Here is a 22,587-nt window from a genome sequence, read left to right as displayed (position 1 = left end):
AATTTCCATGACACGCCATTTTAAATAATAAAAGACATGCATAATTATGTAATATTATTTTTAGCCAAGGAAAAACACTTTTCTAATTAAGAAAACTGAATTGCTTTATTGATGTGAAATCTTCAGTTAATAGTGCAGCATTTTCCAGGTAAAGAAAGCTATTTTCATTTAAAAACAACAATTAATGTATACTTGTCCATAGTCCACTTCTGAAAATAAAAGAGGTGATTAAAAAATAACAATGCTTATAAGGTATACATCAATTTGCATTTGTCCATTCAGAAAACAATTCAAGTTAAAATCTTGATGCCATCTCTGGGCATATCGTATGTGAGGCCCAGCCTTCTATAACTAAGCCATTCAGTTATATGGTCACAGTTCACACTATATGGACATCTATACTTCGACACTCTTGTCTTTACTTTGGAAATATAATATATAGTTTATATATAACAATGCTTTTTTTTTTTTTCAAGTGAAGTATAGTGTTTCCCCTATCAATACAGTTATCAGTAAGTTTTTTTTGTTTTGTTTTTTTTTAATCAAGCATTCAAGTATGGCTTTCAGTGATAAAACATTGTATTCAGATGCTCTAAAAAGAAATTTACAAAAATTCAAAATTTCCAGGAAGATGACTGACGTTAACTAATAGTTGTTCTTTCATCATTGCTGACACAAGAATAATATACCAGGATTGTCATATATTTGATACATGGGGGTGGAAAACATAAAGCAGTATGGCCACAGGACTACATTTAAGGCAACAATTAATTTTGTCAAACAAACAAAAACATTGTAAGGAAAAACAACATTAAAGCATCAGTGTCCCCGTATGGAAGACTTGTGCCATTTCCTGAATTATCCATGTTTTCCAGTGGCATGGTGGTATCTCATTGACTGAAGCTACATCCTATGATATTTAGTGAGGGAGCCTTGTGATATTCCTGAATATCTGATGTGGGTGCTTGTTTTTATGCCCACACATTGGCTGACGTATTTGGCTAAATCTGTTAATGGGTCATATACCTTTAAGAGTAAGCTATATACTGTCATAGGTATGAGGAAAATTCTATTTCCTACCTCAGTTATTCATATAAAAGTTTGTTTATTATAGGATCCCCATTAGCTGCCACCATGTGTTTGTTCCACCCAAGTGTTGACAATGGTAGAATGTTCTGGCTAATTAAGGAAGCGTTTAATTGTGGCTGAACATAGCACTTATACAGCTTTCAGGAATTGAGTAGGACCTCCCCCATCACTGGACAATGCCTAAATGCTGGCATTCATGCTGAAATAGACTACAAGCCTCTGGAAGTGTAGTCCAGAGAACACTGGATTCAACAGACTGTTCCACATAAGGGTCAATGGATAAAGTTGGAATGGAAGACGCAAAAAATCAATTGTTCAGGAACAAGTTAAAATAAAGACACTCTTACATAATGTATTTGCAACTTAAGACCTATTACTGGACCAGTGGAAGCCTTGGATTGAACCAAATATCTCCAAGATATTTGAAAAGGTGCAGAAGTTAAAAATCAAGATTCTCCCAAATAAGAAAACAGTGTTAAGGCAGAACCACAAGTCCGTGTCTTTCATTGTGAGGTTCACTTACACATTTAAAAAATACTTACAGTATGTTCAGAACCAAGAAGCAGTAGGCAGCCTATGATCTTTCTGCACCATTCTGCAACTTCAAGAATGAGTTTATGGTATATTTTACCTCTGATAAGACCTCAGGTATTGTATTTCTGAGTAATTATTTCAGGAGATTTCTGAGATTGTCCTTTTTCATATAGTTTTACACCTCGGGAGGTATCTCCAGTTGCACTAGCACAGCTATGACCTGAGTTCATTCTCTGCATCACTGAACTGACCTTCACATTTGGTACATGGTCCACTAAAGCCGCACCTCTGGCAGGTTGACAAACCAGTCATTTTCAGATATCGTACCTTGGTATTCAGTAAAAGACACCCTATCTGAAAAACCTCCACAATAAGATACATTCGATAAAAGCTAGAGATAAGCTACAGCAGAACATAGCAGACAAACAGTGACATTGCTGTATGGGTAACATGTAGTGTTAAATGTTCAAGTCCTTTCCAAAAAAAAATAGACTAAACAACTGTGCGGATATAACTGGTCATTTGTGTGACTTGTGGGTCAGCTTTACCATGCTTTGAGACGTTAGTGCCGTTTCCAGCTGATTGTTTAAAAGCAGTTAATCACCGTTGCTCTCATTTGACTTTTGGCTTTTGACTGGGCTGGCGTCCAAGGGGAGGTCTTCCTCCAGGAAGTCCTCAGGGGCTTCGCTGAGCAAAGAGGAGTTATTCTCGTCCTGTGCACTGGGGCTCTCCTGCTCCTGCTGCTGGCCGTTCTTCTTCTTGCAGCAAATACCCGTCTTAGCTGGACGCACTAAGCCCAGGAACAGGGTCCCCAAGGCCATTCCGACAGCGCAAGAATAAAATGCAGACCCATAGTCTTTAGTGATGTCCACCAAGTAACCTGAAAACAGAAAGAAAAAAAAAACTGTCAAGAATTGCAAAAGACATACAAATCAGCTTTTAATGGTAAGGCCCTTATCATAATAGCCACCTGCCCCTCATAGATAGTAATAACACAGAGACAAGAAGTAACCTATTCACTGTTGCACAAATGAACCTGGCATTTTGAATACCTATTGGTATTCATGTGGTCTCAAAGTTAATGCTTATACTAAATGTATTTATAGTAAGTACTTGTCATTTCTACATGAATAAAGTGAGCATATAGTAGCTCTAAAAGTCAACAGATTATCGTAGAGGCAAAGGCTGTTCTGGCACATTGTATGATATAATCAGAGGGAGATTGAGCAAAGCAAATACAAACATGAGCTCAAAGGTATTAAAGTGAGTGGAACAAACTGATGGACATGGACAGATTCAAATAAAGAAGAGAATGAAATGGAGGCATACATTGTTCACCATTTTAATTGGTTTGTAAGTCTGTATTGCGATTACCTAATGCTATCTTTTAGAGTAAATATGTATTTTTTTACTGCCTGCTTAGTGGCAGAGTCAGTGACAACAAAAGGTAATCATTACATTTCATTATCTACTTCGGTTATTTACATTTTGCTAAACTTTAAAACACAGTGTATTTCCAGTATCATCTGATTTCCATTATGGTGACTAAATCACAGCATAACTGACAAATTACAGACAAATTTTGCCCTTTCTCAATTGATTGGATATCAAAACATTTAATTATCAATAAAACAAATAGTGAGTGGGAAATATGCAGATTATCTTACAGAACGTCAATTATGTATGTTTGAAGTGGAAACGGGAAATAGTCTTACCTCCCAAGGGAGGCCCCGCCAGCCCTGCAAAGCTCTGGATGAAGACATAGACGCCCACGGCCGAGGTCATCCTGTCGATGCCTATCACGTCTTCCTCTGCCAGCATGGGGATGTGCGTGCAGGCCACGGTGCCCAGCAGGAAGCCATACAGCACGCAGCACGTGGTCAAGCCCCAGAACTCAGTGACAAAGGTGAAGACCAGCAGCACCGCCGACAGCAGCAGCACGCAGATCAGCAGGATGTAGATTTTACGGATGGGCTTCCTGACGAGCACCCAGCCTATGGACAAGCGGCCGAAGATCTCGGCGGCCGCCATGGCCGACAGCATGTAGGCGGCCTTGTCCCTGTCCACGCCCCTGTTCACACTCAGGTCGATCACATAGATCTGCGGGGCAAAGAACCCCAGCGTGGCGAAGAGGCCGAACAGCGAGTAGCAGATGAAGCTGCAGTCCTTCAGCACTGAAAAGTCCAGGAGTTTAGCCTTGGCTGGAGGGGGGGGCACCTCCTCTTTCACTACCTGCTTCACTGGGGTCTTGGAAGGGGTCTCCCTCATCGAGGCCTTCTTCTCAGCAGACCTCTTCTCCCCCACATCAGCTATGTTGTGCAATGAGGCAGAAAGGGACTGGACCCCTGAGTCTTCTGAGCTGAGGGAGGTGCATGTGAGCTCATTCTCCAGCATGTACGTGGTCTCAAGCTGTTTAAGGGAAGGCCCCTTGGAGGATTTCACCTCTGCAGGCTTTGGCTTTATCACGATTGGCCGAAGTAGCGCCCCACAGATGATGACGCTGGCCTGCAGGACTCCAATCACAACCATACAATACCGCCAGCCGATTTTATCCTTCAGAGCAGTGAAGGCTGCGGAATAACAAGGGGAGATCTTTAAATCCAGGGCTTAGAGATTTTAGAGAGTTATATGGCAAATAGAGTTACACTTCCTGTAACCTGTAGTGTATTTCATCAGGTTTTTATCTGTAGTTAAGTCAGTACTGATATACCTCAGTACAAGCAGCAGGTCTCACCTGGAGCAAAGACAAATATGGAGAAGGATTCTCCCGTGGAGGCGATGGCAATGACGAGGGAGCGGCGCTTGTGGAAGTACTGGGAGAGGATGGTGACAGTGGGCAGGAAGGCGAAGCAGTGTCCCAGGCCTGTGAACAAACAGGAGAGAGCACATTGACAGCCACTGGCCTGTGGGACGCCAGAACCAGGCAGGCAGGAGGGCAGCTCATCTATGCATGGTTAAATGTCTCTATTCTGGTGCAAAGGTCATCGTGAAGGCTTGACTGTAGCAGCCGAGACACTGTGGCTCCCAATGAAACAGGTCCACACATCCCTGAAAGAAAACTGTAATTTACAAAGACAAAAGAGAGAGACAGAGACAGGGGAAAGAAAGAGAAGTCCCACTGTTAGAAGGTATCATTTGAAAGGGGCGAAGCATTCTGATTCCTGGATGGGGGGAGGGAGTATAGCACAGTCTCATTCTGTATTGATTACATTTTCTGTGAAGGAAATTACATACATTTGGAATGATATGTGGTCATTTTTGTTATTATTTATGGACATAAATAATTTGGGTAATCAGCTGAGGTCAATTACATACAATATTACAGTGTGTGATGTTAAATCATGCAAAAGTGGCCCAGGGCACTGCTGGAATTCTCTACACATAGACTCCTGTAGACAAAATTTGTGCAAAGCAGTACAAGAGAATAACAAAGCAGAGATTCATAACTGTGTGCAGTGCAACATTCATAGGTTCTCAATCTGCCACCCAGTTGCAATAGTGATGTGGTCCGTTGGTGCACTGAAATTGGAAAAATGTGAGAATTTGGGAAAAAATTTGGGAGAATTTGACTGTAAGAGTTGTTTAGTAGATTTTATTTAATGAGCGGACAGGCAGATTTGCAACAACAGCAACCTTCAGATATTTTACAAGCACCTTACAAATCAGCCTTACAGTTTGTTCATTGGTGAGCTTACAGTTCACATGACACAGCTTGAGAAACATTGCCTGAAATGACTGAATAGTTTGTTCATATTTTCCCCATTCCTGTTGCAGGAATCCTTGAAAAACAAGTTGCTTGTTATATGAGCATGACATTTAAGAGAAATATAAGCCATATCTTTCTTGTCTGAAAAATAATAATATATTATTGTACACATTCATTGTGAGATAATAATGTACACTGGCATAACTGGCAACACAGTGATAGTTTTGTTTACCGTGCTAGATTATCGGTAAATTATGATTATCAGATAATAGAAATCAACACTGGTTACAGTGGTACCAGTACATCAATTTAAATGAAGGTCTTAGATACATTCCATGTGAATGTGATTACACATTCATTCTCATCTGATCTGTTGGTCACCTATAATTGACAGTTTACCTGATAAACCTCCTTTCTAAATGCAGATTTGCTCAAGCATATGGTTCTGTGCAACTGGGTGACTTTTAAAATGATGATGGTGTTGCCGAACACCACAATGGAAATTTTCCTTTGTACTCCAACATACTGCTCTTGCTAGATATGGTACCTGCGATTATTCCGATGGTGATGTACATCTCATTGGCAGAGTTGGTGAAAGCGGATGTAATGGTGCCTAAGCTCATCAGGAATCCTCCGAGCATGACGACCGGCTGGTAACCAAAGCGGTTACTCAACACCGTGGAGAGGGGAGCTGCAAACAGAGGCTTCCTTTAATAATAGGCATAGCTTTGGCTACACAAGTGACCACTGACAGTACTGTTTGGGGTTTTCAGCCAGAACAATGGGATTGATTCATGAACACTCTATTAAGAACACCAGTCACCTTAGCAACATTAACTGCTGTTTGATAATAAATTCCAATTATTCCCCTTTTAAAATGTACTTACGTATCTTTTATTAATACAGGTTAAAAACCCGTTGAGGCTGAAAACTTTTTTTCAAGGCGAAACTAGTGGTGTCCTAAACAATGGTGCTGATTTTGAAAAATCAGCTTTCTTGTGCTTCCTTTGCCCTAGATGGTTCGGATGTCTGCTGCTCTAACCAGGAAACATCACGAGGACAGGTTTGTGGTGTGTCAGCTGTGTACTTTGTTGACAAAAAATAATGAATCAGCAATTATTTTTTCATGTCAAAGTAGGCAATTTTCTATACAATAGACACATGGTCTGTACCACTCCAAATTCCTAACACAGCATTATTGAAAATGGTCAAAACTGATTCACTAGAGTATCTCTGTCCAATCTCAGCCTATTGTCAATGACTGTCCCATTCCTCTATCTGTAATAAATGACAAAGTAAATGTGTATTTTATTTTTTTAAATGTATACAGTCATTGAAAGATGTACTTATCTTCTGACCTTCAGCAGTAAAGCATTTAACCGCAAACCATCTTTTCACAGGATTGTGAGTCACATATCTACCTTCATACTTACAGTAAGTAGCAGTCAAAGCCTTACCCAAATACAAAGAAGTACCAACCCAAAAGAACAGAACACACATGCACACAAGTATTTCTGTCTTTGCAAGTTAAGGACCGACAGCTAATACTCTGACCCTTGTTAGGTCTGAACTGAGAACAAGACAGAATTATCCAAAAGAGTCTTTTCTTCAAATAAAATAAAGCTCATGTAAGTTCTACTTTTATGTTGGCAAAATAAGCGTTTGGAATTACAAACCCCCTCTACAACACCCTGGGGGCAAATCATCTTGCACAGGGAGCCATGCCAGTCTGGCTCATCAGACTGTTGTTGTCTTTCTGAAGGAACTGATCTTGAAAACATGTACCGGTGTTCACTGCAACAGAGGTTTTTGTTTGTTTTTATGGTGCTATGAACTGATGAGGCACAAGACAAATAATGTCTCATGGTACTCTAATGTCGGGCACAAGAAAACATGAACCCCAGTTGCTCTTAATAATCAGAAAACACTTCTTGTCCAGAAGTGGGGGGTAAAAAGTGGGGGTAAGAACTGTACTACTGAACTGTTTTTGGTGCAGTCACCTTTCTTAAGATAAGAGCCATTTTTTCAGAGCATCTCCTCACCTGTAAAGGCCATGAAAAAGATGCAGATGGAGATGATCCAGGACACGCGGCTATTGCTCTCATCAAAGTTGCTCATGAGGTCCTGCAGGAAGATGCCGAAGATCTTGACCATGCCATAGGTGAGCAACTCCACAATGAAGAAGGCAACAGCCACTACCCAGCCCCAGCCTCCGTCTGGAACCTCGGGGTATACATTGGGACCCAAGTATCCCTCTGCTTTAAACATCCATCCAATCATGGTTGTGTTGGAGAGTGCTTCAGAGTCAGGGAAGGAAAAAAGAGGTAAAATGTTAAAACACATAATACTCTGAACAATACAGGTAGCTACTATATTCAATAATCTGTAATTCTACAGACCTAACAGATAAGCTCTGAATTAAAAAATGTAATGTTCCATCATCCTACTACTGAAGCCAATTTATCCCAGTCTTATGCATATGAATATTTCTAAAGGATGTGTTACGCAGTGCAATATGATGGCAATGGATGTTCTGTCATGTAATATAGCATCAAAAGCTCCTGTGACCCACTGTTACTACTTTCTGTCATTAAAAAGCAGATAGGATGATAAGAATACACGAGCTAACTATCTGGTTAGGGTAGTTGGTTAGGGTAGTTCACTGAATCTTTGACTACAAAATCTTGATTTCATACCAGATCTCCCAACGTTTAACTGATACTCATACTGAAGTGATTTCTTTTAGAAAGCCATTATGGATCTCTTGGTGGCACATGCCACATACTGAACCTCTCTTGCAGTAAATTTGATACCATTTGGTCACCAAGGTTTCTAGTTTGCACCCATTTTAAAACAAGTGTCTCACCAGCTGCATGGTTGTTTTCAGTGCAAACAATACAACAGGCAGTGAACCTGTCTAATTTTGTCTTTATTTATAACAGTGGCATGCTATTGTTCTTCAGGGATTCTTTTTTCTTCATAAAAACACTTATGTAAATTGCCTGGAAGATAAAATGGGCTGTGGGAAATGTTAATTTCCTTGAATAATTATTCTAGTAATTCCACATGCTTTCCAGAGATGAATGACTATTCTGTACAGCAGCTCTAGTTAATGTGAAAACATGAAGTAGAAATCAATAGAAATACCATTATACTGTTAGACAGCCACCACACCTCTGCTGAAATCCTAGATTGGGTTTTTAGTGAGGGTATTAAATGTCACAGTGAACTTTCTAGTCCTTCCACATAACGAGGTAGCACTTTATGGTTTGACTATCAGTCTAATCTTTAGGAATGCTTAGGCCTACAGTTGGAGTCCAATAAATGCAATGTGATTCAAAGGCAATTATCTTGATTATCTAGTACCATAAGGATTAGGCCCAATGCCTCCATCTTTTTCCTGTTGTTGTTTTCCTCAATTTCTCATCAAATATTTTTTTGTTATTTGTTGTTCCAAGTAGGTGTGAAGCTTTGAAGGGGGAAGGGAGTTTGTATTTTCAAAAAAACTTTGTTCTGTGTCAGGACTTCTTTTAGGAAGGAAAGGGATTTGGCTGCAGTGGGAATGGCAATAGTACTGCATACCTGCAACCCCAAATTCACACTTCAAGTGGCTATGTGCCTCTACTAATCATTGTACCCATGGTTATTTGTCAATTATAGTTCTGAATTTATCTGCCTGTTTCAATTAAATTCCTGCCTCTTGCCCAATGCATGCTGGGATATGCTCCAGCACCCCCCATGACCCTGATCAGGAATAAGCAGGCTAGATAATGGATGGATGGAAAGATATTTCAACTAAAATCTTTTAATTGGTAGCCTATTTTTACTTGTTATAAACACACAATATGCAAGTGTACATAACTCAGCTTTCAGAGATGCTGGAAAGTGTATTTCCATCATTTCCATTTTAGCAAAGCCAGTGTTGCCTCTGTCTGCAGCTGTTCACAGTGGTAACCAGCACAGCTTTCATGCAACCCATAGATATTGTCTAATATTTTGTCTACTTTATGTACATGGATCCGTTGGTATCGATCTTATCATCTAACTATCCCCCTACACTTATGTTTATTTAGCTCGATGCCATGATAGTCAGCAAGTAAACTATTTAGCATATTAAAACTGTGATGCTAAGGCAGTGGTTCTTAACCTTGTTGGAGGCACCTAACTCACAGTTTCATATGCTATTTATGAACCCTTCTTTATAAAAACTAACTCTGCACACTACGATCTGAGGGTGACTCTGCGGCGGAGGCTCCACCGAACCCTGAGACCGACTCACCGAACCCTAGGGTTCGACCGAACCCAGGTTAAGAACCACTGTGCTAAGGTATATAATATGCCATGTTTCCCCTTAAACTTTCTCTTGCTTTTATAATTGCTATAACTTTAATTGTTATCTTTTTCTTTTAATATTATTTATTGTGATGCATTTCTATGCTATGCATTTCTAAAATACAAAATCATGAAGTTTGTGCACCCCACTCTACTGTCCATCTAATCATGCTGATGCAATTCTGCAGTAAAATGTTGGAACATCACCCAAGTTACATGACTTTCAGGAAGAAACTTCATTTTTTGGTGGGAAAACAAGCAAAACAAAGGAAGTATCAGAGTTTATTTTTACTTCTTTTTCCATGTTTTAGAATAGCTTACCGATGGTGTCAAGTATAACATGTTCATCCTCTTATGTTTAATTATTGGAGAAATTGTTGTATTATATTGTATTATTTTAAAAATATTTTCAAGCATACAAGATGAGCTTGCATGTTCTTCATCACACAAAGAATATTTGCTTAAAATGTCCTCCCTGTTACTGTCCACCCTTCTGTACAAATCAAAGCGTATTGTGTGTAAAGATTGCGTTCCAGTGAGCCTCACGCATTGAACAGAAGATCGTTCTAAATTGAAAGGTCTGTCTGGAGCTACCTAGAGGAGCACTCTGTAAAGCTTGAGGCCAGAGCCAGGACTGCAGGGTTAATGATTTTATTTTTTATTTTTTTAAATCTAACAATAAGATGTTGTCACACATAAAATGAGACCATTTTCGAGATTCCTGTTTAATGTTAGTCATATGCACGGCAAAAACTGCCCAGAATAAACTTCCGACAACTAACTAAATTAAACTGTATAAGCAATTTTTAAATAAACGTGAAAAACTTGATTCAGTAGCCTACATCTCGGTTTTCTTAAGGCTACTTACCAACGATGCAGTAGTAGTACGGTCATGAAGTAATTACCGATTATTTAAATGGCTTACATACTTTTCCAAAAACATCTCTATATAACATTGCCTTAACATTCCAGATTTTGTCCAGACGTGGTTTAGCTATAACAAAAACTTCCCAAATTTTAGAAATCATGCTTGTGTTCATCCAGGAGTACCAGATTACGTTTTCATCCTTATTGTAGGTAATAATCCTAATCATTTAAATTTAGCTAAACCAACTGTCACCCTGTAGTCTGGATGTAATGTCCTATAGCGCACTGCAGCAGTGAGTAAGCGATGATGTCACGACAGCAACTGCAAGAGCTAGCAAGCCGTATGCTAGACTGCACTGCACTATCATCCGGATGTACTAATATAACAGCAATATAACTGGTTACTAGTTGCCGCACAGTAGCTAAATTTTAATTTACACGTCATGACCTAAAACTCATCATCAAAATACTGGTGATGGTTCATTAAAACAATCAACCTGCCTTGGTAAAACTAGATTAACGTTAATCCAGACTGTGATTGAAACGTTCATATAGAGTACAGTTAACGTTGTCCCATAACCGATAAGCGCAAAACATTAAATATCTGAACTTACCAACAAAGAAAAGCGCAGAACAAGCTTTTTTCAAGTGGATGAAGAGAACAAAAATTGTATTCAGATAAGGTACAGACTTTTAGCCATTTCCAAGTTAGCCAGTTAGCTGAAATGAACCTAAATATAATTAACTACTTCGGTTCCAAATGGATGCTTTTAGAATATATATATAGCCTTTTATACAAAATTTAATATTTCTGGTGCGCGTTCATTTTTATGATTAGACGACCAAATCATTAATGAATATATTGGTATTGTCGTATCTTCTAGCCTACTGTTCTCTTTCCGCGAAGAATTTCCGTTTTATCCTTAGTTTCATTCATGGTTTTTATACCGGCTCAAGCCGGTATTCTAACGCGGGCGCGCGCCCATCTACTGTTTCTACGTGTACTGTCTTTGAGGTCACAGAACTGTTCCCCAGCACAACCCGCTCAATGTTTAACTGCGATGTTAGACAACTGTTTTATTTATTTATTTATGAGGGACCACGTACAGTGTTAAAAATGCTATTGCTATTTGATGTATTGTACCAGATTTAGCTTAGAGCTTTTTTTGTAGTGTTGACGTAAATGCTCCAATGTCTGTTATAAATTCAATGAGTCTTAGCCTACTATACTTACTGTATTACAGTATAATTATTTTATTGTGGGGTTCAGGAACATATTTTATTTTTTTTCCCGATCAGCGACAGATGGATATTTTTCAGGAGTTGTTACCTAAAGTGTAGATCATATCATATATAATTTCCAACATGTAGAGTAGACTATATAGAAATTGCCTTGGCCGACCGTGAACGCGCGCGAACTGTGGGGAAGGATGCTATGGGTGTGAGCTAGAGCGCTGAATGTGCTCGCGCTGATCGAAGACGTTTGTTCCTGTTCTACAAATTGTGTGATTCTGAGAAAATTACGTTAACCACGCTCCTTTGATTTCTTGGAACCTGGAGTTGGGAAATCAACTGCAACGTCTTTGTTTACAAATATCGTGACAAATATTGTCAGCCAATTGGCAAATATTTAAGTGTCTGGCAAAACATCTCCGTCTGTACACTTGAAAGTCAATGCTTCATAGTGTTTCGCAGATAATTTTCAAAATCATGTTGGGGTATATAGTTGAGCATATCCTACTCGCCACTGCTTAGAAAGTGTGCGACATCCATGTTTTCATACTTTTATGGTGCATTGTGTGCGTTATTCATTCATTCAAACCAGGAATCCTGGTGTTGTGTTTTCTTATTGAGTGAATAACGTTTACTGTGTTCAACAACTTTGATATTCTCGTATGTGTATTTTTTGACATGTCACAATGCATGTTTGTAACACGCGTGATAACCGTGGATATTTGTGATCTACCTAATGATCCACACATTTGATCAAATTCGTTATTATTATTAGCAATTTAACTGCTTAATATCGTTAGAGGAGATTGCAGAACTGCAAGGACAGTTTGGTTCTCTTATTGGCCAGTTTTGTCCACGTGATTAAGCAAAGAAGGAAATATCAACATGTATCAACATGATGCTACTGGGAGAATGGCGAACAATCTTACAGTGGAAAAATGTTTGCTAAAATGTTTGAAAACATACTGAATTAAAAAGAGTGCGTGCCTATAAGCATCAGAACAAGTTATCAAGTGTAGCAGAGATTTCAAGTATTTTGATTCATGCCAAAATCAGTTGGTGAGTTATGCTACTTGCTAATTATTTCAAATATACCCTTGTATGTGTAATGTGTGATTTATACCAGCGCTGCAAAGAAAAAAAAGCACGTGATTTCACAGTGACATACTGTTAACGTAATTTTCACAAAGCTTGTGTCGGTCAGATGGTCACTACTTTTTTGGTGTAATCGCATGCTCCTTGTTTAGTTTAACTTGCTGACGTGACATCTGTTTCAACATTTTGAAACTGCAAATAATTAACATTTTGGTGCCTTACGTTTAAATGAACTTCTTGGTGAGAATTGAAGTATTTTTAACTGGAGTTGTGGATTTAATATTAACTAGACAATTGGGCAATTGGTAGTTGTCCATTGGATTTGTAACCAAACATTTTAAACATAATTTTATGGGCCACAAATCATGTTTAACAGTTCACGGATTAGGTAAACCGGATAAGTAAGACTGTTCGTCATGCTTGACCAGGTTAAAATATCTTTCTGGTGATATAAAACCTGAATCATCCATTTATAGTAAATAACCGAACAAGGTTTTTCAAGGTATACCGCAACAGACTGCCTGCAGGCTGTAATTGAGTTTGAGAACATGGTATTGGTGGCATGTGGCAGAATTTCTGGGATATGTCAACAATATATTGCTACACCTTTTCAACAATAATTTGAAATCATGCTCCGTGTTCCATGACCATCTACTCAAGCTGAATTACAGCCTGGCAGTCATTTGAGGCATACCCTGAAAAACCTTGTGAACACGCAATCATCGCCACATAATTGATAATGGTTAAAAAAACAACTTGTTTGGTCAATAAAAATTCAGTTTGTTAGAACAGCATTTCCCAACCAGTGTGCCATTGGGCGTGGTCAAGTGTGCCATGACAAAAAATCCTTTCAACTAAATTTTAAAGTTCTAATTACTTTTTAAAAATGTAAATGAACAAACCACATTCACAAAAACCAAAATAAATGTAATTAAAATGCATATCACTTAAAACCCAGAAAGAACATTTAGGCCTGCTGTTGATACGTCACATCAACATAAGTACGTTGCGTGCTTTCGGGAGTGGTGTGCCATGACATTCTTCACATTTGGAGAGTGTGCCGCCGAAGGAGCAATGTGGGAAAATGCTGTGTTAGAGAGTCTGTGCAATATGAAACTGCGGTAGATTGGCAGAGGCAGAAGTGACAAGGCTTATAAAATTTAAATGAGAATTAAGTACTCTGGATCCCTTGCTGAGATAAGAGCACAGTGAATTTAATGGAGATTGCTGTAAATCTGATGTCTGTTTTGCAGTAAATCTTGATTCTGTTCCAGCTTTCACTTGTTGTGTACGGGGCAGATCCGTGCACGTGGTTGGATAACTGTGTTATGCAAGTGAATGAGCAATACTGCAGTATCCAGGGAATGCAGGAGTTGGGCGTGGAGACCGGCAGCCTGCAGCAAACAGCTCTTTCAGCAGACAGTTCAATTGCTATGCAACCAAAACAGAGCTCCCCTCTAAAAGGCCCGGTTAGGGAAATGACTGTTGGTGAAGTTACCTGTAACTGAAAATGATGTATGTACACGCAGACGATTATTTACATTGAAAAACAATTGCCTTGGCCAATGTGTGAATTGATGGTTCTTGGTATGGTTGTTTGTCAATGTTAATATTATTGGTTGTCTTCCATTTAAAATGGGAATTTTTAAAAAATATCTGTAAATGATAAAGAATCTGAAGGACAAGCCGAGTCACTCTCAAATAAGAATCCTTGTAGTTTATTCGTGTATTCAGTTTACAAGGATCAATAGGCATTCCTTTCTTTTTTGTACAGATGTTTTGATGATTTTTTTCTATTTCACCTCAACAGACCGATCTGATGGAAAATGGCAATTGGGCTCACACTGCTATTGCTGTCTGGTTCCCTGCTCTCTGGGATGTTGTATTATGTCTCTTACCAACATAGAGACTTGAGGAGGCCAAATTTTATTATTATCCTGGCTGATGACATTGGCTGGGGTGACCTTGGAACGAATGTGGCAGGGAAGAGTCATACGCCCCACCTGGACCTGATGGCTCTGGAGGGAATGAGGTAAGGGGGCGGGGAACAGAACGCCAGACGTGCTTCAGCCAAGCTCATAAAAGAACACTAGATAGATGCTGTACAGCCAGGAAAGTCCAAGATCCACACAGAAAGATCCTTACCAGGATTACTCCACTGGCACAAACGCAAAACAAGGAGAACTGGAGCTCTCAATGTAATGTTCTTGTGTTTAACGTGCATGAGCCTGACATGCCCATCGAATTAACCAGGCAGGGCTAGCCCCGCTTAGTTCCTTTAGCGCCACCTTTTTGTAAAGAAGGGACTTGCTGTCAGTCCAGACGTCCCCAATTAATGGTGGAGGTGATGTCTGCAACACTGTAGCCTCTTTGTTAAAAAAACCTGACGTGCATCTGACAGGCGTTATTTTCAAAATCTGTGTCCATACAGCATTTGCATCTAAGATGCAAGAACTGGGCCATTGGTATGTTGCATCTAAGATGGTATGTTGAGTTTGTATGCTGCTCTGGTTTCTATACCATCGGCTGTCCTCCATTCAGGTTCACAGATTTCCACTCGCCCGCCTCCACCTGCTCACCCTCCCGCGCTGCTATCCTGACGGGGCGGCACGGTCTGCGCAATGGGGTAACGCACAACTTTGCAGTGGGGTCTGTTGGAGGACTGCCTCTCAATGAAACTACCATTGCCCAAGTGCTGAAAGCGACAGGTTATTACACCGCTATGATTGGTGAGTTTTACTGCCCCTAAGCAAAGAACACCGTTGCTTAGGCGTTCACTTTAAGATTTGTGAAAACAGGCATCATAGAGAATTCAATGTAAGTCCTGTTCACCTACAGAATTATCGTCATTATCAGTTTCTGAGAGTACAGTGTGGTGCAACATAGTTCAAAAGTGTAAAGGACAAAAGTACAGCATTACGGAACTGTCGTGAGTATGAAAATTTATAGATATGTCAGATTGCCAATTGCATAACTTTAGTTCATAAAGATGTAATTATGTTGTAAAAGAGTGGTCAATCTCAGTTGACGTGCAGTCACATGACAGGAAGAAACTAGAACTGAAAGCCTCTTCAAAGTATATCTGGCTGCATTCGGATCCACTTTAACACATTCCCTGCTCTTGCTGTCTTCCCTCGAGTGAGCTATCTTGTGATAAAATTTGTGACGTGCAACAAGTGTACTTGACAGGTGCTCTACAAGGGAGGACAGACAAAGAACAAACTAAAACAGAATTTAATGGCTCTCGCAAACTGTATGGGAGGTTCTCCTCCGCTCCCTGCGCATAGGATGACGTCAGATAGTTCAAGAATAATTACCCAATCTTATCTTGAGTGATAATAAAAACACCAGGTGGTCTTACAAAACACTCGCTGGACTTTGTGATGCCTTTAGCAAGACTTTCTTGGGAAAACTCACTCACAAATACAAAATTGTGTAGGCTATGACAGTTCAGTTCCTCAATTCTTAATCCCCCCTCCCATCCTTCAACATCTTGAATTATATGCAAATCTTCCTTGAATTATCCTACAAAATATTTAGCTTCCTCTGTTTGACAGCGCAGTGATACGTCCTCTCCTCACATGTGGTGCATTGCATTGTGGGATTCTCTTCTTGCTGGAAGCTTGCGGTTTTATACACTTGGTGGGAGGGAGGAAAAACAAGGGAGCAAGGGTATATATTACATCCTGGAATTTTGGAGATTCTCCCTTTAAGCAAGGGAAGGGAAAGTCAGTAAAAAAAAGCCTCAAACTCCCCCACGCAGCCTTTGAATTGCTACCGCACCCATTAGAGAATTACATTTTAGTAATATTTTGGCATGAGGTAATATTACAGATTGCTGAAAAATATTGGTAAATGTTCATTTGTATATGCTTGTAAATGGCATGGTCTTCTTTCTTTGCACCTGATAGGAAAATGGCATCTTGGGCACAATGGCCCATTTCACCCAAGCCACAGAGGTGAGTATAAATGTACTTACTGTGTTACAGACTTTGGTTTTTCTTTTAATTTCCAGGTTGATTTCAGTTAAGCGTGGTGATCCCTGATGGAAGTCACCCCATTAGTCAGAATGCATTTGTGTGGGCTAATCTGGTATTTCAGAGACCCTGCCCCTGTGCGTCAGTGGAGATTATGGGCTGTAATTTCCAGCCCGGCGCATGGCATGCAGCCAGTGGTCGCACTGGTGAAATGATATTTTCATCATGGATTTTGTGTTTTTTGGGCGACTTGCCGTGCGCTGAAGTGGGAGGAGATGCACTGTTGAGGGTGTGTCAGTGAAGATCAAGCAGTTCACTGCGATTTCAGTGCATTGCTTTGAAATTTTGGTGTCAGCGTAGCCTGTGATTCATGGCTGCGCTGCCTGCCTGCTCAGACCAGGTCTATGGCACAAGTCGCAACCTGGCGTATGGTGGTTTGCTAATTTCTGGGCTTTCCCACCCAATGCATGCAGGATCATAACCCATTCAAAAGCCAATCCATCGTTTTCATGAATCATATGCTGTCCATCATGGCTTTTTATATAAAATCCCCTAGCAGGAAATATGCATACTTTGCATTTATTGTTCGTTGTCTTTTTTTCTTTTTATTATGTTAATTCCTGCATTTGTTCTGTTTTCTGTTTATAATTATTTATGGCTATTCTTATACTGCATTGTGGTCTTGCTCCTCCTCTCTGGTCATGAAAATGGCAACATTCAGTAGCCATGCCCAGTGTGCCCATGCGCCATGCAACATTTTTTATTGTCTGAAACAGTGTTATGAGTTATGTGCTGCACTTATACTAATGCAACATTAAAGGAAAAACTGTTATGACATTAATAGTAATAATTTTAATTGTGCCAATGTGTTGATTAATGTTGATTAAGCATGTCATGATTATGCCTGTGATTGTGAAACAGATCTGTACCTCCACAGGCTTTGATTACTACCTTGGAATTCCCTACAGCAATGATATGGGCTGTACAGACTCACCTGGCTTTGACCTTCCTAGCTGTCCTCCATGTGAGCAGGATATGCTGGTGCTCAGGTGTGATGTTGTGTTGCACAGGCTCTGATAGCCTGTGCTAGCATGTTTCAGTTGCTCTATCTGCTCATTAAGGCATGATGTAGCTCGCCTTTATATTGTGGGTTTTAAGTAGGATTTAGGTGACTGAACCTAAATTTGAAGTACATTTGTGCTGACATGCATGCAGAATAGCATTTATAATATCTGTAATATTTTCACTCTAATGACTCACCCTGCAGACAGACACATGGTGGCTGTTACTCCAAGGTGGCATTGCCCTTATTTGAGAACCTGAGCATTGTAGAACAGCCCTTGAGCCTCTGGACCCTGGCTGAGCGGTACAAGCAGACAGCCATTAACATCATCCGCAGCTCAAGGTGTGTATTCAAGCTAAGGGGTCAGTGACCATCCATGACCCATCCCAAATTAAATCCCTTTTTTTAGACTTCAGCTTGAAGGATCTTTTCATGTATGTTCGTTTGCATGATTAGAAAGTTACAGTGAAACTAAAGCAGTTTCTTTCATCATCATCATCATCATCATCAACACTTCAACACAATTCAATATGTAATGACTTAATGTTTGATTTCTGGTGCTCTTTGTCAAAATGAATGTCACCTTTGGACTGCCTGTGGCAAATTGAAGGGATAGATGCTGTATTCCTTAGCTAGTCTAGTGCGAAACAGTGCAGGTGTCTTCTCCCCATTGTAGATGCAATTGAGGTCCAATGACAGGTACCTACTTCTGAATTAATACTTTTACGTTAAGTTATGTAACGGTATGAAGTCCCACTAGTAACCCAATCTCTTGATAAAGTACCATTTCAAGTGAGTCTATTCACTGCTTTCCCATGTATTCTTCACAGATACATTAGTGTCATGTGTGGGTGTCATGTTCCGATCCACAAGGTGAACATAGGGGTACTGGGTTCATCAATTTAATTTATGCAAATATTTATTCAAAGGGAACATTTGCAATGCGCAAACACCACAGCACTTCTGAACTGACGGGACCCCTGTCCTTTTCCGGAACATGTTGTGCTCTGCAGGGAAAGAGGCCAGCCCTTCCTGCTGTACGTGGCCCTGTCTCACATGCATGTGCCACTGTCTCCTGACCTGCCCCCTGAAGGAGGAGACCCCGGACTCGTATATGCTGCCAGTCTGAGGGAAATGGACAGCCTGGTGGGGGCCATAAAGAATGCATCAGATGACAACGACAAGGAAAATACATTAATATGGTTCACAGGTCAGTGTGTTGGTTGGCAGAAGTACAGGTTGTACTTTTTTGGTACATGTTGCTCTGGTGTGTGCCTACAGTGCATAACACTCTGGAGAAATGAAAAACTTTCCCAAAACACAATTAAAGGGAGAATCCCTTTCTTTTCAGGTGATAATGGTCCATGGACCCAGAAATGTGAGTTTTCTGGAAACGTGGGTCCTTTTTTGGGAAGGTGGCAGACAGACAGAGGTAAACACTTTTACTTGCCTTTCTGGCACAAGGTTCACACTTGTATGTCAATTCATGAAGTTGTAAGCCCCCACTAAAATTATTAAACTCAAGTGGCGACACTATAAACTTGGTGTGATGTGTTTAATTTAGCCTTCCAACATTAGCATGCGGGAGGCTGTACCAGATTAAAAGTATCCATACAGTATACATCAACCACCCAGCAAAGCATCTGGTGGTGTAGATTATCCATGGGGCTTGAGTGGGGTCAAAAAAATAATAATCTTAAATAGGTGTTTCTGGTTCTTGGTTCAATGCGCATCAGGTGGGGGGTCTGCTAAGAAGACTACATGGGAAGGGGGTCACCGTGTGCCAACAGTGGCCTACTGGCCAGGGAAGATTCCAGAAAACACCACCAGCAGAGCCCTTCTTAGGTACTGAACACCTAAGGAACTAAATGTTATTGAGGTGATATAATGGAAATTCAGATTAACTTTTTAACTCAGTCTCTTCCCTCCGGCAGTGGGCTGGACATCTTCCCCACTGTCCTTTCCCTTGGAGCTGCAGAGGCCCCATCACACAGACACTATGATGGGATGGATATAACAGATGTTCTGCTCCATGGCTCAGAGACTGGACATAAGGTACAACTGAGGGCAAATTAAACGTGATAATACAGACATTCCTATTACCTATTTACTATGTCTTGCCACACATGGGTGACATCATTCATGGCTGGCTAGTCAGAGAAATGCCTTCTGTGTCAAATCTCTCTTCAGAAACCAAATTCGGGGTTCAAATTTTGCCACGCAGTATGGAGTGTTGATGGGTTAATTGTGAGAATTTAAAATTATTTCAATAGAGTTGTAGCATATGGTATTATGAGTAAATAAGGCATGCACACCATGCTCAGTATGAGCTGTTTTCATCAATGGTTTTGGTGAAATTATTCATGGTCCCTTTCTTTATCCGATGCACTCCTCCCTACTGTAGAGTCTATGCCATCCCAACAGCGGTGCAGCAGGGCAGTTTGGGGATCTGCAGACAGTCAGGCTGGGGCAGTACAAAGCCTTCTACATCACAGGTGGGGACTTATTCTGGAAACTTCCAGCTGTCGATAGTCCTGAATGACATTGCACTGAAGCATTGTTTCATATGATTGTACAATGATTAAACTTAAGCTCATCTAAATAGATTATAACAAAACTTGCTTGTTGATTATTTATTCCATTCTTTTCAGCTCTGTTTCATTCATGTGATTTTCTCCAAGAATATTCCACTGTCAGAAAGTTCTGGAATGGAGCTTGTGTACAGGTTCTTTAAGGTCGCAAACAGACCACTGATGTTCACTTGAGCCCGAAAATTAGTCTCAATGATAAAATATGTGCTTTTAGAACAGAACCTAATTCATACCTTCATTTATATGTATATTGTATAGGAGAGCGGACAGCCCATTATCATTATATATTTTCTCACATTGAGGCAGGAGGAAAAGTAGAGAGGGTCACACAGAGATGGGATCACAGCGCAGAAAGTGCTAGAAATCAAGCTCTGAGCCAGACAGGCGGTCTCCCACGTGGACTTCCAGTTTGATGCCTTTTTCATACTTCCTTTCTGGAATGTTCCAGGTGCTGCAGAAGCCTGTGGTGGGGGGACGGGGAAACAGGAGGTTCACAACCCCCCTCTGATTTTTGACCTGTCTGATGATGAAGAGGAGAGCACCCCCTTGGACAGCGGCAGTGAGGAGTACACGGCTGTCCTGGAGCACGTGCAGTGGGAGAGAGACGCGCTTCTCCTGGACATCGCTACAGATCACGTGTCTCGGGCTGACTACACCGTGGACCCGTCCGTCGCCCCGTGCTGTGACCCAAGCCATGTGGCCTGCCGCTGTAAGGCTGGGGGCTGAGGTCCGACTGCTGCTATGGGTCTCCCAGACTAGGCTAGCTCTGTATGATGCTGCCATTTCTTGTTTGTCTGGGCTGGACTTCAGTGGTTCCCTCTTGGTTTCTTTTAGCCACAGAGAAGTGGGTGCACATGCACAGAGGTATACTGTAGGTTGTAAACAAGTAGAAAATGGCCTTGAACGATCGATCATGCTGGAAATACTGTTTGATTTAGCTGTCAACCTTACACTGAGTTTTCAGTGGAACACAAGTTTGTTTACATTTACTCACAAATGAAAGATAGCCAAACTTCTGCTTTGTTCATCCCAAAAGTTCTGCACTGCCTTCTTTCCATTGCCAAGTAACAAAGTGAATGAGTGTCGCCGCACTTGTAAAATAATATCCAAGGTAATAGTTATATTTCACACCACTGTAGTGTATTAATTGACTGGGTGGGTGGCAGAACCGCAGTAGCTGGTGAGTAACAGCAGGGCCGTACACAGTCAGGCGTGCAGCATATGACATACTTGTCACGAAAACAAGTGTGGCACCGAATGAATCATTAACAGTCTCTACATACTACACGTTTGTTAAAGTGTGGTGTACAGACCACCCATAATGGCTATCGGTTACCACTAAACCATCCATCATTGACCACAAGGCTGCACTGAGGTGGAAAGTCCAGGGGTCGGAAAATTGGAAAGTGCTCCTTCCACCCAGGAACTCAGCCAGCTGATTTCACTAATTAGTTCTGCCTCATGGCTGAAGAATTGTGCTAATAAGCAAATCCAGGTGATTCAAACAAGTACTTTTCTTTGCCACTGCAAAATACAAACTCAGATTTTCTGAAGTATAAATTAAACTTCATAGTTGGACAAAATGAAAGAAATACTCCTTGTTATTTATAGAAGTACATTTCATACAGCAGTCAGATCAAATCTGTATACTAGTCTAGGGTCAGAGGTAGGCCTGTTGGATAACCTACAGCTGCTGTAGCTTACAAGGTACAGCTACTCTGGGGGGCACAGGGAACCATTTCACATGATATGATGGATTTACTGAACTTAGTTTGCTCATCCTTTACTGAATAAATGAGGCAAAAATTAATTTTTAACGACACAACACAGGGCACTGGGCTATTGTGTCATTGTGTCTTCATTTAGGCCCTGGACATTCTGCAATTTATGAATGTGAATGCTGCTATGAAGTGAGTGTGGACAGGAACTGCAGATTATGACTGCTTTGGTCTGTTGTGAATCTACTCCAGTTTCTACAGCATTAAATTCTAAACCCTGCCTTAAATGTAAGCGTGACCCGGTGACTACATTCTTTCCTCCCCTGTAGCAGCTAGAGTCCAGACGCTTTATGTTGCTAATCTTGCACTAAGCTTTTGTAAA

At 40.6% G+C, this 22,587-nt stretch overlaps 2 protein-coding genes across 4 annotated transcripts; one reads left to right on the top strand and one right to left on the bottom strand.

Moving 5' to 3' along the window:
- Positions 1–517: 517 nt before the first annotated feature.
- LOC135248463 (monocarboxylate transporter 7-like) lies at positions 518–11,534 on the bottom strand. Of its 2 annotated transcripts, none has more exons than XM_064323141.1 (6): positions 11,143–11,534; positions 7,372–7,626; positions 5,877–6,020; positions 4,358–4,486; positions 3,339–4,193; positions 518–2,503 (listed from the first exon to the last, which is right to left on the bottom strand). In XM_064323141.1, exons 2-6 carry the CDS (start codon positions 7,607–7,609, stop codon positions 2,220–2,222), a joined length of 1,650 nt encoding a protein of 549 aa, XP_064179211.1. In that variant the 5' UTR covers positions 7,610–7,626; positions 11,143–11,534; the 3' UTR covers positions 518–2,219. The 2 variants fall into 2 exon arrangements, with proteins under 2 accessions (XP_064179211.1, XP_064179212.1); XM_064323142.1 differs by lacking the exon at positions 11,143–11,534 and adding an exon at positions 10,530–10,855.
- On the top strand, positions 11,074–22,497 carry LOC135248465 (arylsulfatase G-like). 2 transcript variants are annotated; one of them, XM_064323145.1, is made up of 12 exons: positions 11,074–11,211; positions 14,667–14,888; positions 15,398–15,585; positions 16,768–16,815; positions 17,771–17,882; positions 18,101–18,238; positions 18,910–19,106; positions 19,248–19,328; positions 19,633–19,741; positions 19,831–19,951; positions 20,301–20,391; positions 20,936–22,497. In XM_064323145.1, exons 2-12 carry the CDS (start codon positions 14,683–14,685, stop codon positions 21,211–21,213), a joined length of 1,569 nt encoding a protein of 522 aa, XP_064179215.1. In that variant the 5' UTR covers positions 11,074–11,211; positions 14,667–14,682; the 3' UTR covers positions 21,214–22,497. The 2 variants fall into 2 exon arrangements, with proteins under 2 accessions (XP_064179215.1, XP_064179214.1); XM_064323144.1 differs by lacking the exon at positions 11,074–11,211 and adding an exon at positions 12,386–12,820.
- Positions 22,498–22,587: the final 90 nt, after the last annotated feature.

Source organism: Anguilla rostrata, chromosome 2 (genome assembly GCF_018555375.3).
Source record: "Anguilla rostrata isolate EN2019 chromosome 2, ASM1855537v3, whole genome shotgun sequence".
NCBI lineage: Eukaryota > Metazoa > Chordata > Actinopteri > Anguilliformes > Anguillidae > Anguilla > Anguilla rostrata.
This window is presented reverse-complemented; position numbering and strand designations above follow the sequence as displayed.

Excerpts from the sequence above, each read along its gene's own strand:
- LOC135248463 (XM_064323141.1), bottom strand. The coding sequence starts at position 7,609 with ATGATTGGATGGATGTTTAAAGCAGAGGGATACTTGGGTCCCAATGTA. Across the intron at positions 6,021-7,371 it reads CTTTTTCATGGCCTTTACAG|CTCCCCTCTCCACGGTGTTG; the intron begins GTGAGGAGATGC and ends CTCTGTTTGCAG. Across the intron at positions 4,194-4,357 it reads CATATTTGTCTTTGCTCCAG|CCTTCACTGCTCTGAAGGAT; the intron begins GTGAGACCTGCT and ends GTTATTCCGCAG.
- LOC135248465 (XM_064323145.1), top strand. The coding sequence starts at position 14,683 with ATGGCAATTGGGCTCACACTGCTATTGCTGTCTGGTTCCCTGCTCTCT. Across the intron at positions 19,329-19,632 it reads AAGGTGGCAGACAGACAGAG|GTGGGGGGTCTGCTAAGAAG; the intron begins GTAAACACTTTT and ends AATGCGCATCAG. Across the intron at positions 20,392-20,935 it reads CAAAGCCTTCTACATCACAG|GTGCTGCAGAAGCCTGTGGT; the intron begins GTGGGGACTTAT and ends GGAATGTTCCAG.